Source organism: Kwoniella pini, chromosome 9, assembly GCF_000512605.2.
Source record: "Kwoniella pini CBS 10737 chromosome 9, complete sequence".
NCBI classification, from domain to species: Eukaryota; Fungi; Basidiomycota; class Tremellomycetes; order Tremellales; family Cryptococcaceae; genus Kwoniella; species Kwoniella pini.
The window spans coordinates 555,230-573,361 of record NC_091724.1 but is presented as its reverse complement, the minus strand read 5'-3'; the positions used below and the strand labels follow the sequence as shown (position 1 = coordinate 573,361).

The following is an 18,132-nucleotide window of genomic DNA, read 5'->3' as shown; positions in this document are numbered from 1 at the left end:
ACCGTAATGACCCATAACGTAAATAAGAAGGGATACAGAAATGCTATAACATTGACAAGCTCTTTCTTCTATGTATATACAAAAATCTAGGGTATGGCCTCTGATGCTTATTCGCCATTCTCAAGTTTCTTTCCGTTCTCCTTAGCATCGTGAACAACCTTACTAACATCATTCAAATCTCGACCTAAAATCCCTTTAATCGTAACCTTTATATCCTCTTTCTCTCCTACATTCTCATTGATGGCCTTTTTAGAAGTTTCAAGAAACCATGGTTTTGACATATAATTCCTTACTCCGTCTGGCAGGATTATCACTACGTTCGCCTTTTCATCCTCTGATATGACTTTACCTTCGGCTGAATGTAGATATCGCAGAGTGCCTGATACTGCTGATCCGGATGATCCGCCTACAAATAACCCTTCTTCCCGACTATAGCATATTATCAGCTATTTTGTCTTCACTCGGATTGGGAGCATCTTCAAAGATGCATTTTTTAGGGCTGGGTGCTACATTCTTCACTCACATCAATCGCTTGGTGGCTGCAAAAGCCTCTTCATCGTTTGTTTTTATCCATTGGTCGACTACAGGCGGATTTGGATCCAAAACTTCAGGGAAAAAGTCCTACAATGGCGCAGTGAATCAATCAGCTGTTGTGCGAACACATCACTTCTTTGGGGAGGTTCGAGCTCACATATCCGATACCTTCCACTTGATAGTTCCCTGGCTCTCCGCCACCTAAGATCGACCCTTCTGGATCCACAGCTAAGATGGTGGTTCGAGAATGAGAAGACGCAGCACCATTTACCAAGGAAGATTCGTAATCCCGTATAGCTCTTCCCAGGCCTGTAATCGTACCACCGGTACCTGCACCTGCTACCAACAAAGAAATGTCTTTGCGGGGTAAATCCGACGTTTTCAAGGCGTACTGTGAAGGAAACATTAGCTTATGAGTCGTACATGATGAGAAATAAGACCCTCACTGACCATGATCTCTTCGTGAGTTGTATAGTAATGAGCAAGTGGATTGTTGGGATTAGAATATTGGTCCAAGATCACACCTCCAGGTATTGACTTTTGCAGTTTCCTCGCCACGCCTACATTATGGTAGATTATGAGCTAGTGCAGAGCTGGCATAACAAGCTTAGCTCACCAATGTGACTTTCAGGACTGTCCCAACTATGATCAAGATTAAATCAGCTTGTAATATCAGTGAATGTGAAGGTCGCGAAGCTCACGCCGCTTCAGTGCTAAGAATATTCTGTTAGCTAATTTGCCTATCACATGGGTTTCAACTCAACTTACGGCGTCCGCACGATCTCAGCACCTAACGCGCGTAGCATCACCTCCTTCTCCAAACTCATCTTAGCCGGCAACGTTATTATGCATCTTTTATTACCAAAGATCAGCTTACTGAAGTCCAAATTCTACAGCTGACTTACTGATAACCCTTGATTGCACATGCTAGAGCCAGACCAATCCCTGTAGAGGATTCTCTCAGCTTTCAGTTGATTCATAAACCATCGGCTAGCTGATCACATACCTGTATTTCCGCCTAAGAATGGTTCAGTCAGCTCACTGCTTGCTCTTTGGACATGTGTGATCCAGCTCACTGGTAGGCTCGATAACTATGCTTTGTCCAGGTATAAGAACTCCTTCTTTCTCTGCATGCTCGACCATGCGCTATTCAACAATGTCAGCTGAATGTCGACAATGACCTGATATTCAAGCGCACCTTTGCAATTCGATCTTTGACACTGCCTCCTGCGGAAAAGAACTCGCATTTTCCCACTGAATATCAAATTCATGAGCTGTTTACCAATCAAGACCCTGATCGTTTGGCCAGCTTACGTAGATTACACTTGAGTCCTTCCGCTTTAGCAATTCTATCCAACTTGATCAGAGGGGTATGCCCAACAGCGTCGAGCGCGGAATTGAGCACGCCTTGCCAGTGATGATGTGATTTAGTATCGCCACCCATCCTGCTGTTGCTATGCGGGTCCTCAGGTAATTGAAGATGTATAGTAATGAATGTATAACGTCAAGTAGGTCTATTGCTTTCTGTATATTGTAGTGAATGAAGATAAAGGAAGTCAAGTCAAGTTACCTCATTGTATGCTTGTGTGTGTTCTTGGTGTCTCATGTGGTGTGATTTCATCAAAATACACACCTGACAAAGTGAACGTGCCGGTTAAGTCATGTTCCGATAAACCTATGATCCGCCCGTGATAACCCTTGAAGCTATCTATATATCTATATATCAATATATGCCACGTCACCGATGCTCTGGGTATCACCACGTGGGATTTGTTGCTTTTCAAAGCAGAGCGGCAAAGCATTCGAGATATTTTTGCGATAAGATTAATTTTGACCGGCACATAATAACGACCTGAATAGAATACAATAAGAGTCGCTGGATCACATCACGCCTTACACACCAGCTGAAGAAGTCACAAGCAGAACGGCGACATTGTCATCAACCGAATAGTATCTCGAATACACAGCAATCTCAACAGCCTCGCCGACAAGTCCGGGTATACTAGGAATTAGTCAAGATGGTTGTAGGTACAGCTTTGCTGAAAATTGAGATGACATCGACGCTGATATTGAGTAATTTTGCAGAAAATAAAAATGATATCCCGATCATTGGATGATCATCTTCCATCCTCTTCCACAGCTCCTCACCCATTACAACGAAATCTCGCACCTCATTTACATCCTTTTCAAAAACCTAGGGAATACGCTCGAGCAATGACAGCAGTGAAGATAGATAGAATGTTTGCTAAACCTTTCGTGGACGCTTTAGGTGGACATCAAGATGGTGTTTACTGTTTAGGAAAAGATTCTAGGAGAGTAGGTGTAGTAGCTGGTGGAGGAGGTGATGGAGAAGTAATTGTTCATTCATTAACACTCAGAAGACCATTATTGAAAATACCAAATGCACATAAAGGTATGGTAGGTGGAATTTGTTGGACAAGTGAAAGACAAGATGGTAGAAGATCAATGATTACAGCAGGAAAATTAGATGGAAATTTAAAATTATGGAAATCTTCTGCTTTTACACCTGGACAAAAATCTAATTTTAATGGATCTGAATTTGCAAGTGGATCAGGAATTCAAGAAAATTTAGATTCAACAGGTGCTATTGGTGAAAATGGTTTAAATTTTGATGAAGATGATAATGAAGAAATTGATGAAGAAGAAGGTGGAGGTTTAAATATAGATAGTAAAGTTAGAGATGAATTAGGTGAAAAATTAGAACCTAACATGATTTGGACAAATAAAAATGGATTTAATGGAATTGATCATCATAGAACAGATGGTGTTTTCGCAACTGCAAGTAATACTGTACAAATTTGGGATGAAAATAGATCAGCACCTTTAAGTAATTTACAATTTGGAAGTTCGTTGGAAACTGTAAATAAAGTTAAATTTAATCAAAGTGAAACTAGTGTTTTAGCAAGTGTTGGTAATGACAGAACAATGTGTCTTTATGATATAAGAACTGGAAAAGCTGAAAGGAGAATAGTTATGCAGGTGAGTTTTCAAAATAATATTTATTATTACTAGAGATGTTGTAATTGATGAACGATGTTTCTTTTTACAGTTTGTATCAAATGCTATATCTTGGTGTCCTACCTTACCAACGATGATGCTTTTGACCAGTGAAGATCATAATTTGTATACATTCGATATAAGGAATCTCAATTCACCTAATCAAATATATAAGGGTCATGTTGGTGGTGTGATGGGATGTGATTGGAGTGAGTCGATGCGTGACATATTTTTCCTTCGTGAGCTATCCCAACTGATGTATTGTACTGTGTATGCTTGTAGGTCCAACTGGAGAAGAGTTTGTTTCCGGATCATATGACCGAACTGTCAGATTATGGAACCGAGAAACAGGAAAATCGAGGGATGTATACCATACAAAACGAATGCAGAGGTATGTTTGGGTGATGTACACTGTCTACTGATGGCGGAGTACATCAATGCTGATTGATACGTTGTGTAGGGTATTCGATGTGACATATACACCTACAGCAGATTTCGTACTTTCAGCATCAGATGATGGAAACGTTAGAATATGGAAATCTAACGCATCTAAGAAATTAGGTCCAGTTTCAACTAAAGAAAGACAAGCAATTGAACATAGACAAAAACTTATTGAAAGATATTCAACTGAGAAAGGAGTTAAATCAATTAAAGATAGAAGACATGTTCCTCAAAGTATACATAATGCTACTAAACTTAAGAGAGATATGATTGAAAGTAGAAAAGTTAAAGAGGATAGAAGAAGAGATCATTCTAGAGCTGGAAGGGAAAAACCTAAAGCTGAACGAAAGAGTGAGTTTCCAAATGAACACGATTATTATTGAGCTTTTTACTGATATTGTCTGAACGTTATTGTAGAGGCTGTCATTGTTGAACAGAAATAGATACGAATCTTCATCTCAATCGGAGACTCTCTGTGACTGGCATTTTGATTTATTGCTCACATTATACTTTTTATGCATGTTCATATGTTGTATCTTGAATGATTGGTTTGATGTGTATTGCGATCACGTGGCTTCATCAGCGCCTAAATCCGTTCGCGTCCGCATAGCGTTGAAGCGATAAAAGAGCCTTCGCGAGATTTTATGGAAAGCTTCATGTTTTAATGCTAATTGTCGTTATACAGCTTGTAAGAATTATCCATAATCTCAAAGACATGCTATGGGAAGGTGCTTCATAGGCACTCGCGGCTATCTACAACACTCATCGATCTATAATGGAAAATGTCGTGGCTCGCGCTAGAAACTTCATTTGCTAAACACACAAAAATCATGTTATCAATGATACACTGTCTGTGTGCAAGACGAGGACCATTCGCGATGGAGCAGGAGAACTACGGTGTTAGTTGTATGTCAATAAGAACGCGTGTCAGTGATGGATGGATAGTGGACTACTACGCGCCTCCTTTGGTTGATTGACGATCAATGCGTAAATTATCGTTACTACCATCAATCAAGCTTTGATTTCCAGATGATCTATAGAGCGATATATGTCATACAAACCTCTACCAAGGCAACGTCTTTCAGCTATCCACTCCTGACCTGACGGAGAAGATGTCCTGAGAGAGACGTTGATATCGCAAAAATGAACAGATGAAATCCCTCAATTCCAATCGATAATTGTCGATATTTACTTTTTATCTGGTTGAACAATATTCTACAAGTGGTCAAAGAGGTACTAAAATGATAAAGATGATTGTCAAAGGACTTAACACATGTCTGTGTGTAGATTATTTACTTCTCAATACCCTTAATGGACGTAAACAACTCACAACGTATACTTTGATATCAATTCACCTACTCTAGACACCAACAATCGTGTCAAAACTGTTATTTCCTTCTTTCTCTTTTATACTGATTAATTTTCATACTAACATTTCTTTTCCAGGTATAATATATATTAATATTGACTTTGATAATCTACCAAAGAGGGCATAGGTGGTAGTTACGATATCATGCCATCACCGCCTTTATCACCTACTCCTCGTAGATGGAGATCATCACCTGATCAACCTCATCCAGATTTTGCCGCATTATTATCATCTTTCGAACCAACATCAACATCTTCACCTAATTCACCAAAACCAAAATCAGAAAATGATTCATTACCTGATTGGGCTACACCAAAAGGAATATCAAGTGAAGAAGAAAAAGAAGAAGAAGATGAAGTTGAATTTCTTACTGCTACTGGATCTACTTCTGGACCAAATCCTGAAATCAGAACTATTTCACCTTCACCTCAACGACCTACCGTAACTTCCAGAGCAGTAGAATTAGGTCTTGAATCTCCTCTCTTACCACCTAATCGAGGTCAACTTTTTAGTGAAGATTATACTAGGACGGATAGTCAGCTTGGACCTCGTGGAATTTTCGCTAATGAGCGTAAGTACTTCTCATTCTCAAAATAGTAAATTGCTGATTCTCATTTGCATGATGTAGCAGCTCCACTTAATCCAACTTCTGATATACCTCTTCCCATTCTTACTCAGACAACAGGTCAATCAACAACAACTATTGATGCAGCATACGATGGTGTCTTATCACAACTTGACGCTTTGGCCAATCCTTCTACAAATCGGATCCCAACTGTATCAGCCTCATCGAATCCATTTCTTCCACCTACAACCTTCCATCCTATGCCTATCAGACAGCCACTAGTCGGACTAGGTATCAATATGAACCCTTCTAATACTTCTCAGCCCATTTCACCTGGTTTAGGTAATTTGAATTTGTCGAGATTATCGACTGTAACTGAAAGATCTGAAAAATCATCTTCACCCACAAGCGATCGTTCTCAAGTTCATAACCTTTCGCCCACCTTCCCAGGCGCTTACAAAGAAGGCTCGTCTACGTACAAATCACCTTCGGCTTCAGCATCGACAATAGCAGGTAAATACCCCTTACCTCCCAGCCCAAGCAAGATTACTTCGTCCCCTGTTAAAGGACCTAGATCTGCTTTTTCGACTGGCCTGACCGGTACTACCAGTGCAAGTGGAACACCTCAGGGTACACCAAAGAAAGCATCAGATCTAATCAAGATGTTCGAAAATAAAGCGGATTCTCCAAATATCCCACCTCAACCTAAATTCATTCCCAGTTCACCTACGAAAGCTACTGTCTCCGACAAGCCTCCTACAAGCGCAGTATCCCGAACACCTGCTTTGCCGACCTCCAGTGTTTCCAATGCAGATGCGATGTCTAACACTCCTTCCGCTCCTCCTTCATCATACCGAACACCCTTGACTAGCGCTTTTGAAGTCAATGCACCTGCACCACCACCAAAATCACCTTCACCCTTATCTCAGGTCAGAGGTATGATAGCTTCTTGGCGAGCTAGATCAGGTTCACCTTCTCAAAGAGTAATCGGACCAGTAGCTGGTAGTGGACCAGGGCTATTCAGAAGTGGAGCCGGTGATAAAGGGTGGAATGTATCCATTCGAAGAAGAAGAAAGGATGAAAAGGATTTGGCTGAACAAGCTGAAGAATCGACTCAAGATGAAAAGAAAGCTCCTTCTCATCATTCTGACGAAGAACGAAAATCTGAGAAGAGCAGTATACATGACGACAAAGCTGGCGAAGAAGCTCCTTCCAGATCGGGTAATTTGAGAAGCGATAGGAAATCTTCAGAGCCAAAACAATTAACGGGAGAGGTGGGCAATCTCTCAGCTTCGACAGTAAGACGTAAGTATAAGCTGATATGTATTGTCATATAGCCTATAAAGACGGGAGCGTTGTACTATCTGAATGTACATGATGTAGATGAGAGACCGAACTTCAAATGGGTTCAAGCAGATGGTCGATTGTTTAATGAGGGTTTGGAGTTGACTTGGGTCAGTACTAAAGGTAGAGCCACCGTGACCTTAGATTTGGAGTTCTGCGATGGTAAGTCTCAACTCCTGTAATAGTCAGATAGCATGCTGATTACTGTTATTATCCGCAGAGGTTGCTTCTACCTATAGTCCCAATAATCCTATGGCTGGCGATGACATCGGTGCTGCTGCTGCTAGAAGACAAGGACAATTGGCTGATAGTCTCTACCCCTTCAAGCTTGTAAGTTGTTTGTCCAGCAATCATGACCATCACAGCTGATTCTCTTAATCCAGGTTTACGACGATGGTGTCGAAAGATTGGCTTGTGACAGTGCTAGAGATCGAGGTAAGCTAGTGATTGAATTTCGAGCTGGTATATTGGCTGACAGCTTTCCATCATGATAGTTCGATGGGTCAACGCCGTCTGGACTGTACTTGAGCGTACAAGAGCTGCACCATCAGCTTCGCTCCGAGTCAATAGATCCTCCTCTGATCACGGTTCTGAGTATGGAGGATCAGCTTCGACCCATTTTACTCCTGCTGAAGGTTCTCAACCACTTCCTTCGTCGCCCCTACCTAGCAGTACTGGATCGCATCATCTCTACACCACCGACGATGCAGTTATCGAGACGACAGGTGGACTCCATACACCAATCGTACATAGAGGCAGTAGAAAACTTGCAGCCGGTGGTTTAGAGAGAACAAGGAGTCTTAGAAGAGTAGCTAGTGAAGCCGATCTCAAAGAAGTTTCTGCTCCACCTTTACCCGAGAAAGACATTCCGACTCCCCCTGTGACAACTGGAGTGCTAGATATCCCATTGACGGCTCAAAATGCCGAACGTCCAAAATCGAGAGATTTTACCTTTGCTCATGGTATCCGACCGCCTACTCTCAAGTCCGAAAATACACCTTCGGAAGCCTTCCAGACCCCTGCTACAGGTTTCCAGTCCCTTGATGGTACTTCCTCGAGGTACGGTACCGCTACTCCCAATACTGTTACTCAACCCCTCTCGAGTCCCTCAAAATTCACCAATGCGAGATCCGAAATCGTTGGTTCTCAATCGTCGTACCAGTATCCGCAGCAAAATTACACAGTTGCAAGAGCCGAAGTCGGACAATCATTCTCATCACGTACAGCTCAATCTGGTCAAGCTACAACTTCGGATGAGTACCAATCAGCTAAAGAACCAAGCTCAGGTCGATCAATGTATACTGCTCCAACTCCTACATTGACTGCTCAACCACTTTCCGAAAGAGTATTGACCGCTCGAACTGGCTCATCGACTCCGACAGGTACGACCAGGGGTATTCCCTCTTCACCTTCTATGTACACAGCGCTACCTGGATCTGCCGCTGCTGTCGGTTCTGCTAGAGATGCTTCAAACTCAGCAACAATGTACACTGCTGTCAGTCAGACGACCACAACTCGACCAGCTTTTCCATCTCCAGCGGTCACTGCACAAGACAAAACCAGTACCGGTTCTCTCTTTACGCCTCAAGTATCAAGTGGACAGCCATTTGCTACTGCTCAGCATTGGTCCACAACCTCGTCCTCGCCTCATACAGCTAGACAACCCTCAACTGAGCAAGCCACCGTAGAAGGTTTCTCGCCTACCGCTTCCAACTATACAGCAAGGCCTGGGACTCAGGCTCATACTCCAGCAGCGACTGTTCGAGAAATGTCAACTCCATCAAGTCATACAGCTATGCAAGGAGACAGCATTTCTGCTCCTATGGGTACTGCTCAACCCAACTCGTCTATCTCGGATCATACAGCCCAGCTACTGCCAACTTCATCAACTCCAATGGGTACAGCTCAACAATTCAGTACTGATTTTTCTGGTCCTACAGCGAAAACTCCAGCTGCTACAGCTCAGCCTTGGACTTCCTCAATGACTGCATATACCCCTCGAGGTCCTTCACCGTCCAGCAGAGCTACGCACACCTCAGATGTTGTCCCTCAAGTAGCTGTTACAGGTCCCCCACCCAGTGGTCACTTATCTGGCTCTCACGTTTCATCTTACGAAGCAACTCGACAAACCGGCCCTGCTAATCTCTCTGAACCTAAGCCTGGTACCTCTTTCAAGACTCCCCCACCCAGTGATCGAGCTTCCAGTAGGTTGTCAAAAAGTTCAGGTGCATCGTCATACCAGACTGCCCCTCCACCAGTACCACCTGGAGCTTCCCACTACTCTTCGTCATCTTCAGATAAAGCAGGCTCAGAAGCTCTCTCATCCATACATAATCCTACTAGGTACTCCTTACACGATGCTCCTGTACCGTCATACGTCGATTCAGTCAGATCTCCCTCGGTATATCCTACGGCAACGCAGAAGGATACTTACTTCACCGCACCGCATATGACCAGCCATACAGACACTGGTACTGCTAATTTAGGCGAGGAACCGTCTTCATATCACGATCGACCACCCACAACTAGGTATTCTACTGCAAATCAGGATCTCAGAACCGGCTCGTTGGGTACAGCACCAACTTCTCCAAGTGGGTCTCGGAGATCATCCGAATACGAAACTGTTCTACCACCACCAATCTCCAGATCAGCTTCTTATGAAGAGTACCAATCGACGTCCGACAGAATAACGGACGGTCTTTCATCAAGAAGAGGTAGTAGAGCCTGGACTCAGGTCTCACATCCTGATTCAGATGATGAGCTACTTGCGGATCTCGAAAGAAGATCATCCAACGGAAGTTCTATTTCGAGACGGGCGAAATCCAAATACGCAAATACTACCTACAGCACCGCTTGGGCACCTTCTCGAACAATGCATACTACTCAAACGTTCGATAGATCCTCCCGGACCCCTCTTGGTACTGCCAGGGAGAACACTATGTATACTGGTGCGAGAGAAAGTGCTTATGACACAGCAACGGGATGGCAGACTTTGCCCAGTAATTATGCGACCGCTCCTCATAACCAGTAAGTCTTTTTCCCATGACTCGTCGCACCAAGAGCTGACTGTGTCTTCTCCACAGGTCGTGGTACACGGCTAGGACTTCTCAGACTGCTCCACCGATCAGAGGCGAGATACCTGCTCCGGCGCCATCGATCCCACCGACGGAAAGAATGGATGAACAGCCACAAAGTGTATCAACAGCTTCGACTGTTCCCAGCAGAAGAATTCCACGAGTACCGCCACCACCTATGGTGTTACCGGTTCTACGGCCTTCTTCACCGCGATCCAATGCTCCTTCGCCACCGGTATACGTTGCCCCAAAGGTTCAGCAATTACCCCCGCCATCGCCATCGTTCCCTTCTTCTGTTCCTGGCTCGTCAGAGTCTGATACCACGACGATGTCGAGTTCCGAAAACGCATCGAGGGATTTGGTCACTGGTACTGACGTTAACAGGCTCTTGGTACGTGAAGCTTTGGAATTATTCATCCTGCTGTTCGGCTGATATCTTGCGGTATAGAATTACTTACAAGGTCAAGATCAAGCTAGGCAAGGGCAGACCACTCGAGTTGGTAATCAGCTAGACCGAATCGAACGCAGAGTCATTCAAATTGCCGACAATCAGTCGGCTTTGGCTGAGAGGGATGGACCCCCTCCTGTTCCAGCTAAGGATGATGACGATGACTCGCCACCGTCTTCACCTTCATCCACTTCTACTGCCCGGCCAGTCACCCCTCCTCCTCTGATCATACCTGAAGTGATCAATCAACAATTTGATGACCTTCGAAACTTGCTTGGTACGCTCATTGGTAGACAGGAAGATATTTTGGGTCGACAGGATGAGATGGCTCAGGAAATCAATCGACGAAGAAGCTATGATATAGAACTACCTGATAGAGGACCAGGTTTGGCCCGACTGGAGGATCTACTCAGAAGGGTACTTCAGAGAGTTGGTGATACCGAATTTGCCGACGATTTCATGCCCACGCCTAAAGAGAAGAAAACGTACCGCATGCCACCAATGGCCACCCCCCAGTCGGAAGGTACAAAAGAAGGATCCATGTATGGAGGTGGTGACAGCGTATATGATAGTGAATTTGGCGCAAGAGGTAGAGGTGCTCCTGCAAATTCTGTTGCCTCAAGCTTCGACCGAAGGAGAAGGAGACCTATGAGCGAAATTTCGTCTTCGTTGCTTGACGGAGAAATTCCCGAACCTGAATTTGATGAAGACTTCGCTTTATCTGGACTACCACCTGATACACCACCTGAGGAGTTTGTCTCCCGCCAACCACAGTTCCCTCGTCATCTTATAGGTCAAAAACAATCTCGAGCAGCACCAACGCCTCGACCTCAGTATGCTCAACCCCAACAAATGCCTCATCCTGAACCGATTCAGGAATATCCTGCGGAGGAAGAGTATTATGATCAAGAAGAGGAGGAACACGAACCTGAGGATGACCGTGAACCATCTCCTGAATCTGTCTACGAGCCTCAACCGGAACCTGAGCAACTTGCTACCGAATATGAACCTACTCCACCGCCTGCCCAAGCCAGGGAAATAACCCCCGATCAACCGCCTGTACCTTACCGAACTCACGATGATTATCAAGATGACAACGATCAATACGAAGATGACGGTATGGATAGAGGACCTTATAGACCTGGTCCACCACCTCAACCTGTTGATCTACCTACACCTGTTAACTCGCCTCGTGATATGCCTCCTTATTCCGGTCAGCAAACTGGTATGAGACCTGGATTCGCACCTGCTGGTATGCCTGCTCCTCCTATCCCCGGACCTGGTATGATGGATATGCCTAGACCATCTTTGCCTAGAATTGCTGGTGTTCGTGATCCTATCTCTACTACTTAGTGAGTCACCTTGCGCGCGGCGATATACGATCGACAAGCTAAAATTGCTAATTAGCTATCGACGTGGATTCCCTCCCGGTCCAATGGGTCCCATGGGTCCTATGGGACCTATGGGTATGTTTCCTGGTCCAATGGGTATTCCCGGTCCTGTGAGTACAATAACGCAAGCATGAGCACTCAGCTGAAAGTCGCTGTTTAGGAAATGGGTCCATTCATGCCCGGTTTACGTCCTGGTATGCCTGGATTTGGTGGTCCAATTGGTCCTGTGAGCTGCCACCATTCATTTCTCCTGCGCACAACAGCTGATCCCGTATGATATACTCAGAATGTCAACCCGTCACTTCGTCGAAATGGATTCTTCCCTCCAGGGGTCAACTCAACGACAGGCGATTATGGTCTTCCCGCTGCTGCTCGATATGGAAATTCTGGCTTACCACCGAGTGGTCCGACCGTCATGGGTCATCCTAGACCACCTATGGGTTCAGGAAATACCACAACTGCCGATACTGGACTTGGAAATACTACTACTGATTCAACTGTGACTACGCCTTCTGTCACTTCTATGGCTACCGAAGAGATTGTCACTCCTGTGGCCCCAACTACCGCACTTCATGAACCGATACATATGCCAACTGGGAATTTACCGCCTATACCTCTGTCTGCCTCGCACGTTGGTACAGTGAGTGACATATAACTTGAGCAGAATCAATTTTGCGGGTGAAGCGCGATTGACTGATGATGTCTTACCTGCAGGATGATAGCTTTAGACGCGCTTTAGATAATACCCAAGCACTGGCTGCTGCTCAGGGTGGTCAACAGAACGAGATGTCAAGATACTTGCATGGAATGAGCGATCAAATCGCGGACGGTACATTGGCTACACAAAATCAATTGGCTGAAATTTTAGGCGACATTGCCGCCTTACGACAACAGATCAAACCTAAACATATTCACGCTCACGTATTACCAGATGGAACTGTCATGCTTGATAATGGGGATATCGTTGATGGTATACGAGGTGCCCCGGCACCAGTTACACCCGGTGCACCTCCCCCTCCACCACCACCTGCTTCCGCTTCTCATGTTGAGGGACACATCTTACCCGATGGAACTGTCATGGTCGGCGGCAAGATAGTAGATGGTATCAAAGGTGCACCATCGTTAGCTCCTGGTACACCAATGATGGAATTAGATGAAAAGATCGAAGAGACTGTCAAAAATAAGGAACAGGATGCTAGATTGGCGGATCTCCAGAATAAGAGTGAGTTCCGCATTGCCAAAGTCTGAATGTGTTATTATGATGGTGGACCTTTGGCTGATACCGGGTCCATATGTAGTCGAAGAACTTATGGCTAAGACTGCTCTTCAACCTCCGCCTACCGCACATCCCGCTGAACGAGTCTTTGAGGAGGAAGAGATCATTTCTATGCGGGCTGAGTCCGGTACTGAAGCTCCTGCAATGACACCTGCTCCTATCCCAACTACCCTTGGTGATATCACCCCATCACCTACTCCTGCTCCCGCGCTTACATCTCTCGGTATAGCACCTACTGCTATCGGACCAAATACCGATATCCGACGAGAAAAACAAGTCATCAAAGAACGGGAAGTCATCCGAGAAGGTCCAGTTGGAGGTCGTCACAAAGAAGTCTCAATCACCGATGAGATCGAAAAAGATATGGTTACCACTGTTCCGCCTGGTTCTCTTCCTCCTGGTTCTGTTGTACCTCCTGGTACTATCTTAGCTGAAGAAGAGAATGTAGCTGTTACTGCAGTCCCCACAGCACCCGGATCAGGAGGCGCTGCCGCTGCTTCAGGTACGTCCTATACCCTACCTCTTATCTCCCCACTCTCGATTGCGGTGCCAACTGCAGTTTCAACAGCTGCACCTCCCGGCACTGCTTCTGCTCTACCACCTTCGACCAGACTCAATCCGAGAACCGGTAAACTGCTCACAATCCCTCCTTCTCTTTCGGCTCATTCCGCGTCTCCTATTCATACTGATTACGATCCTAACCAACCTTCGACAAATCACTTGATACGAGAAGAACATGAAGAGGTGAGTTTCTGTCTTGTCCCTGTTTGAGCATATGCTGACCGACTCATTTTTTTCGCAAGATTATTCAACATCCAGCTTCTGGTGGTCTACCCGTCCACACCCACACCACTACTCGAACATATACTCAAGCTCCAGCTGGGACCGGTCCCGCGGGCTCTCTCCCTCCAATCACCGTCATGGGTGATCAACCTGTCACCGCTGCTCCACCTACTGTTGGTCCATCTGCTTCAGTTCACCCATCTGCATCAGGTATGCCTGACATGCCTGTTATCGCCTCTGGAGCGCATACTTCCGATCACCAAGCTACCGTTCAACAAGCACCGCCCAACATCCCCACAGCTAAGAGTGCCCATGAAAGCGAGATTGTCGCCCCGGGTCCGGTGCCTATCGATTCGAAGAACGCTTCGACTTCTCACACGATTCATCCAGGAGTAACAGTTGCTGATCCATCAGTAGTCGCTCCTTCAGCTCTTGGTTCAGGTACTCCAGCACCACCACCTCAGACTGCTAATAACGTACCTTCTGGTGCATCAAAACCCCTCTGGGATACGAATCACCCTAAATCACCTAAACCTTCCCAACCTGCCTCACTTGCCAATGTACCTTCCGCACCTCAGCCCGAAGTCGAACCAGCCCCAGCATCAGCGGACAATGTGCCTACAGCTGCACCTGGCGCTGGAGCTGCGGCTCCCGCACCGGTATCTGCTGGTGATGCCCCTGCTGCTACGCCTGCTGCTTCCAGTGGTAAAGGTAACAACGTGCATTGGGATCCTTTGATGCCTACAAAAGAAGTCGCTACAATTCCTCCTAAGTCACCCAAATCGTCTAAACCCAAGTGAGTGATCAGTCGTATGCGCAGTGTTCTTAGCTGATGATTACATCCATCAACAAAGTCCTCCAACTGTTGGCGACGCTCCTCCTGCTTCCGCTGCCAATATTCCTTCTGGTACACCAGCTTCCGAGATTCATAATGTGCCTTCTATGCCACAAGGTGGTGTCGTACCGACACATCCCATACCCTCAGGATCTGAAGTGCCTATGGCTCAACCTGCATCTACTGAGACGAAGGTTGAAGATACACATAAAACTCCTTCATCTCTTGGCGGTATTCTGAAGAAACCTAAATTTAACGAAAGCGTGAAGACAACTACAACCACTCCGGCTGGTGTTCCTCTTGTACCCGCCGACACTAAATCCCATTCCGACCACACCACTGTCGGTAAACCTATCCCCATTCACGGTAGCAACAAGGAGACTAGAGTAGCGGATACCGCTCACGAGTCTCATCCACCGACTTTAGCGGATTTAGCGATGGAAGGAAGGGATGTAACGGTTCATCCACCTGGACAGACTATCCACGTCCCATCTCATCCGACCGCGTCTACTGGCTCGAACAAACTAAGGAAATCCCCGCCTGACTTCATACAGGGCTCAACTGCCGATCCAGCTAATCTCGCCAATGTGCCTATGAAAACAGGTACACCTGCCGCATCAATCAAAGGTCCATCCCCAGTCCCGATGACAATGGAAGAATTTGTCCTACCTGATGGTCGAACAGCTTATATCCCAAGCAGACCAGCAAGTCAAGCTGCTGCTGCCAGTACACCTCCACCGCCATCAGGAGATAAACCTTCGTCAGGTAAAAAAGGTAAATCTTCAACTGATGAAGATAAAGCTGGTGGACCACCTCACAAGGATACCACTCATACGGGTATACCAGCAGAATCTGAAGTAGGTAGAGGTCACTGTAGCGTATGTTGTCCAAATGGACCTAGAGCTGTCGGCGGAGTACCTATCGAACCTTGTGAACATCAAGATGGAATTCTCGGTCAAGCTGCTAAACAACATTCTGCTCCTACTGGACCAAGAACCAACAAATCGGCATCTCAGAAATTATCGAAAACACCACCTAACCAACCTGGTTCTTTGGGCTTACCTGAAGCTGAGAATATCGGTGGCCCGGGTCAAGAGGTAGATATGGATGACGTTGTAGGTCCGCCCACTGGACCGAAACCATCTAGTAAAGGGAAGTCTCAGAAGAGTGATCCAGAAGGAGCTTTGGAAGATGCACGAAAACTTGCTGGTGAGCTTAGCGAAAGTATGTTGCTTCTATTTATAGCAAAGCTTATTCATTATGTATCTCAGCCAAACAGAAGGCTGCTGCGGAACAAGCTGGTAAGTTTTGAATTAACCAGACGTTTCAAGTTTTTCAAGCTGATTGTGTACTTCTGGATAGCCCTCGAAGCGGCCGAGAGAGATGCTAAGCTTAAGGATAAGGAAGCGAAAGCTAAAATTGCAGAAGAGAGACACCGACAGAATGTCGAGGCTTTAGCGAATTTGCAAAAAGCGCTTGTGAGTTGACGATTTCCTATTACATTACTTCGCTCAAATAGAGCTAATTGATTGTGCCATGCAGGATCTCATGGCTGCCGATGGTAAAGCAAGTAAGACTGCAAACGATGAAAAAGCGAAAGCTCAAGACAAGCGACGAACGGAGAAATCAGCAAGAGATAAGAAGATCACTGAGGCGTTGGACAAGATTGTTGCTGATCGGGAAGAGGAGAAGAAGAAAGCAGTTGCGAATGACAAGAAGCCTGGTGCGTATCATTCCACAGACAAAGGAGCGAGTTTTGTTGACGGAGTGAACGATGTAGGTACTCAAGCTATTTTGGATGCATTGAAGTGAGTCAGCTATCCTCGTTTTGATATAAAGATTGCGCAAAGCTAATAGGTCATGGATTGTCATAGGAACAAGGGAGACGCTGAGAGTGCTTTCCTACGCAAACTTTCTACGGAGATTATGGAGCAGAACTCGAATCAACACACTCTCACTCAACAAGCTGTCAAGGCTGCTGCTCGAGAACAAGTCGGCTTCAATTTGGCTGGATAGTGAGTTCCGCTTATGTAGCTACATTCGGGATCAATATGCTGATGCATATTCACAGCTTGGATGACTTCTCAAAAGCCCTTTCCGTGAGTTCAGCTGCCAGTATTGGCACCATATAGTCATAGCTGATATAATTTGGACAGGGCGAGGTACGAGTACTTCTCAAGGAGGTCGGGGATTTGAGAGAATCAAGAAGAGCCTTGTACATGGAACTGGCTGAATTATTGTTGATGAAAGGTAGACAATCCGCTGGGTAAGCGAGTATTGTCAACCTAGGACAAGCCATAAAAGCTTGCTGACTTGTATGTTAGTGACTTGATGGCTGTCTTACCATATCCTGCGGCACCACCTAAAAATCCAGCTAATCAACCTAAACCAGCGGAGAAGAAGGTGAGAGATTTGTATACATATTATTCGGATTGAACAGCCCGCTGATCCTAGTGATAGGATGGTGGTGGTGGACAACCACAAGGACAAGGCAAAGGGAAAGCACCAGCAGGTGTTCCCGCTTGGGCAACTTGGCATCCTATGATGCCACCTGTTATGGGTCGACCATTACCTCAACCTGGAGGTCCACCTCCGATGGCAATGAACATGAGCGCCGGTATGGTTCCGCCGCCCCCAATGAGCGTAAGTCACAATAAGTACTGAGCCTACTTGATACTATAATAACGAATGCTAATGGACGGGAATAATCAATAGGGTAAACCGCTTCCTCAAGTATAAGGATGATTGTAATATAGATTTTCGTGTATATTCAATTGGAACAATAACTCAGGTCTCGTTTCGGGCTATTTGAACAACGTCCTAATGTATATATGAATGATGATCTTGACCCTTGACTATACTTCGTACATATACCTACGCATATTGATAACATATCTTGTATATTGCATGCTTATGAATTAGAGTATTGATTTTTGATAGATGGAGGTGGGTGGCAAGAGTGATCACGTGATTTAGTTGTTTATTCTCGTAAAAGTCCGTTGCACGATAGATTATTTTGAAGTTAATCGACCATGTTTTCAAGTGTCTTCTTCG

At 45.4% G+C, this 18,132-nt stretch overlaps 3 protein-coding genes across 3 annotated transcripts; 2 read left to right on the top strand and 1 right to left on the bottom strand.

Moving 5' to 3' along the window:
• Positions 1-107: 107 nt before the first annotated feature.
• Positions 108-1,978, bottom strand: I206_106493 (cystathionine beta-synthase; the record flags this gene model as incomplete). The annotated part of the gene is made up of 12 exons (XM_070203326.1): positions 108-429; positions 524-621; positions 692-925; positions 985-1,094; positions 1,151-1,176; positions 1,236-1,247; positions 1,303-1,386; positions 1,440-1,479; positions 1,541-1,552; positions 1,611-1,680; positions 1,733-1,788; positions 1,849-1,978. The coding sequence occupies 12 exons, from the start codon at positions 1,976-1,978 to the stop codon at positions 108-110; spliced, it is 1,194 nt and encodes a 397-aa protein (XP_070059427.1).
• A 650-nt stretch (positions 1,979-2,628) lies between these two features.
• On the top strand, positions 2,629-4,436 carry I206_106492 (uncharacterized protein; the record flags this gene model as incomplete). The annotated part of the gene is made up of 5 exons (XM_019158991.2): positions 2,629-3,534; positions 3,605-3,761; positions 3,835-3,943; positions 4,013-4,344; positions 4,411-4,436. 5 exons carry the CDS (start codon positions 2,629-2,631, stop codon positions 4,434-4,436), a joined length of 1,530 nt encoding a protein of 509 aa, XP_019008129.2.
• Positions 4,437-5,506: 1,070 nt separating this feature from the next.
• I206_106491 (uncharacterized protein) lies at positions 5,507-17,817 on the top strand (the record flags this gene model as incomplete). Its single annotated transcript, XM_070203325.1, has 26 exons — positions 5,507-5,933; positions 5,991-6,480; positions 6,538-7,201; positions 7,265-7,433; positions 7,492-7,601; positions 7,655-7,706; positions 7,766-10,298; positions 10,355-10,736; positions 10,794-12,145; positions 12,201-12,294; positions 12,345-12,410; positions 12,471-12,824; positions 12,899-13,406; positions 13,483-14,204; positions 14,264-15,039; positions 15,098-16,287; positions 16,350-16,379; positions 16,441-16,556; positions 16,621-16,801; positions 16,859-16,886; positions 16,953-17,093; positions 17,150-17,177; positions 17,235-17,344; positions 17,403-17,481; positions 17,539-17,721; positions 17,794-17,817. 26 exons carry the CDS (start codon positions 5,507-5,509, stop codon positions 17,815-17,817), a joined length of 10,809 nt encoding a protein of 3,602 aa, XP_070059426.1.
• Positions 17,818-18,132: the final 315 nt, after the last annotated feature.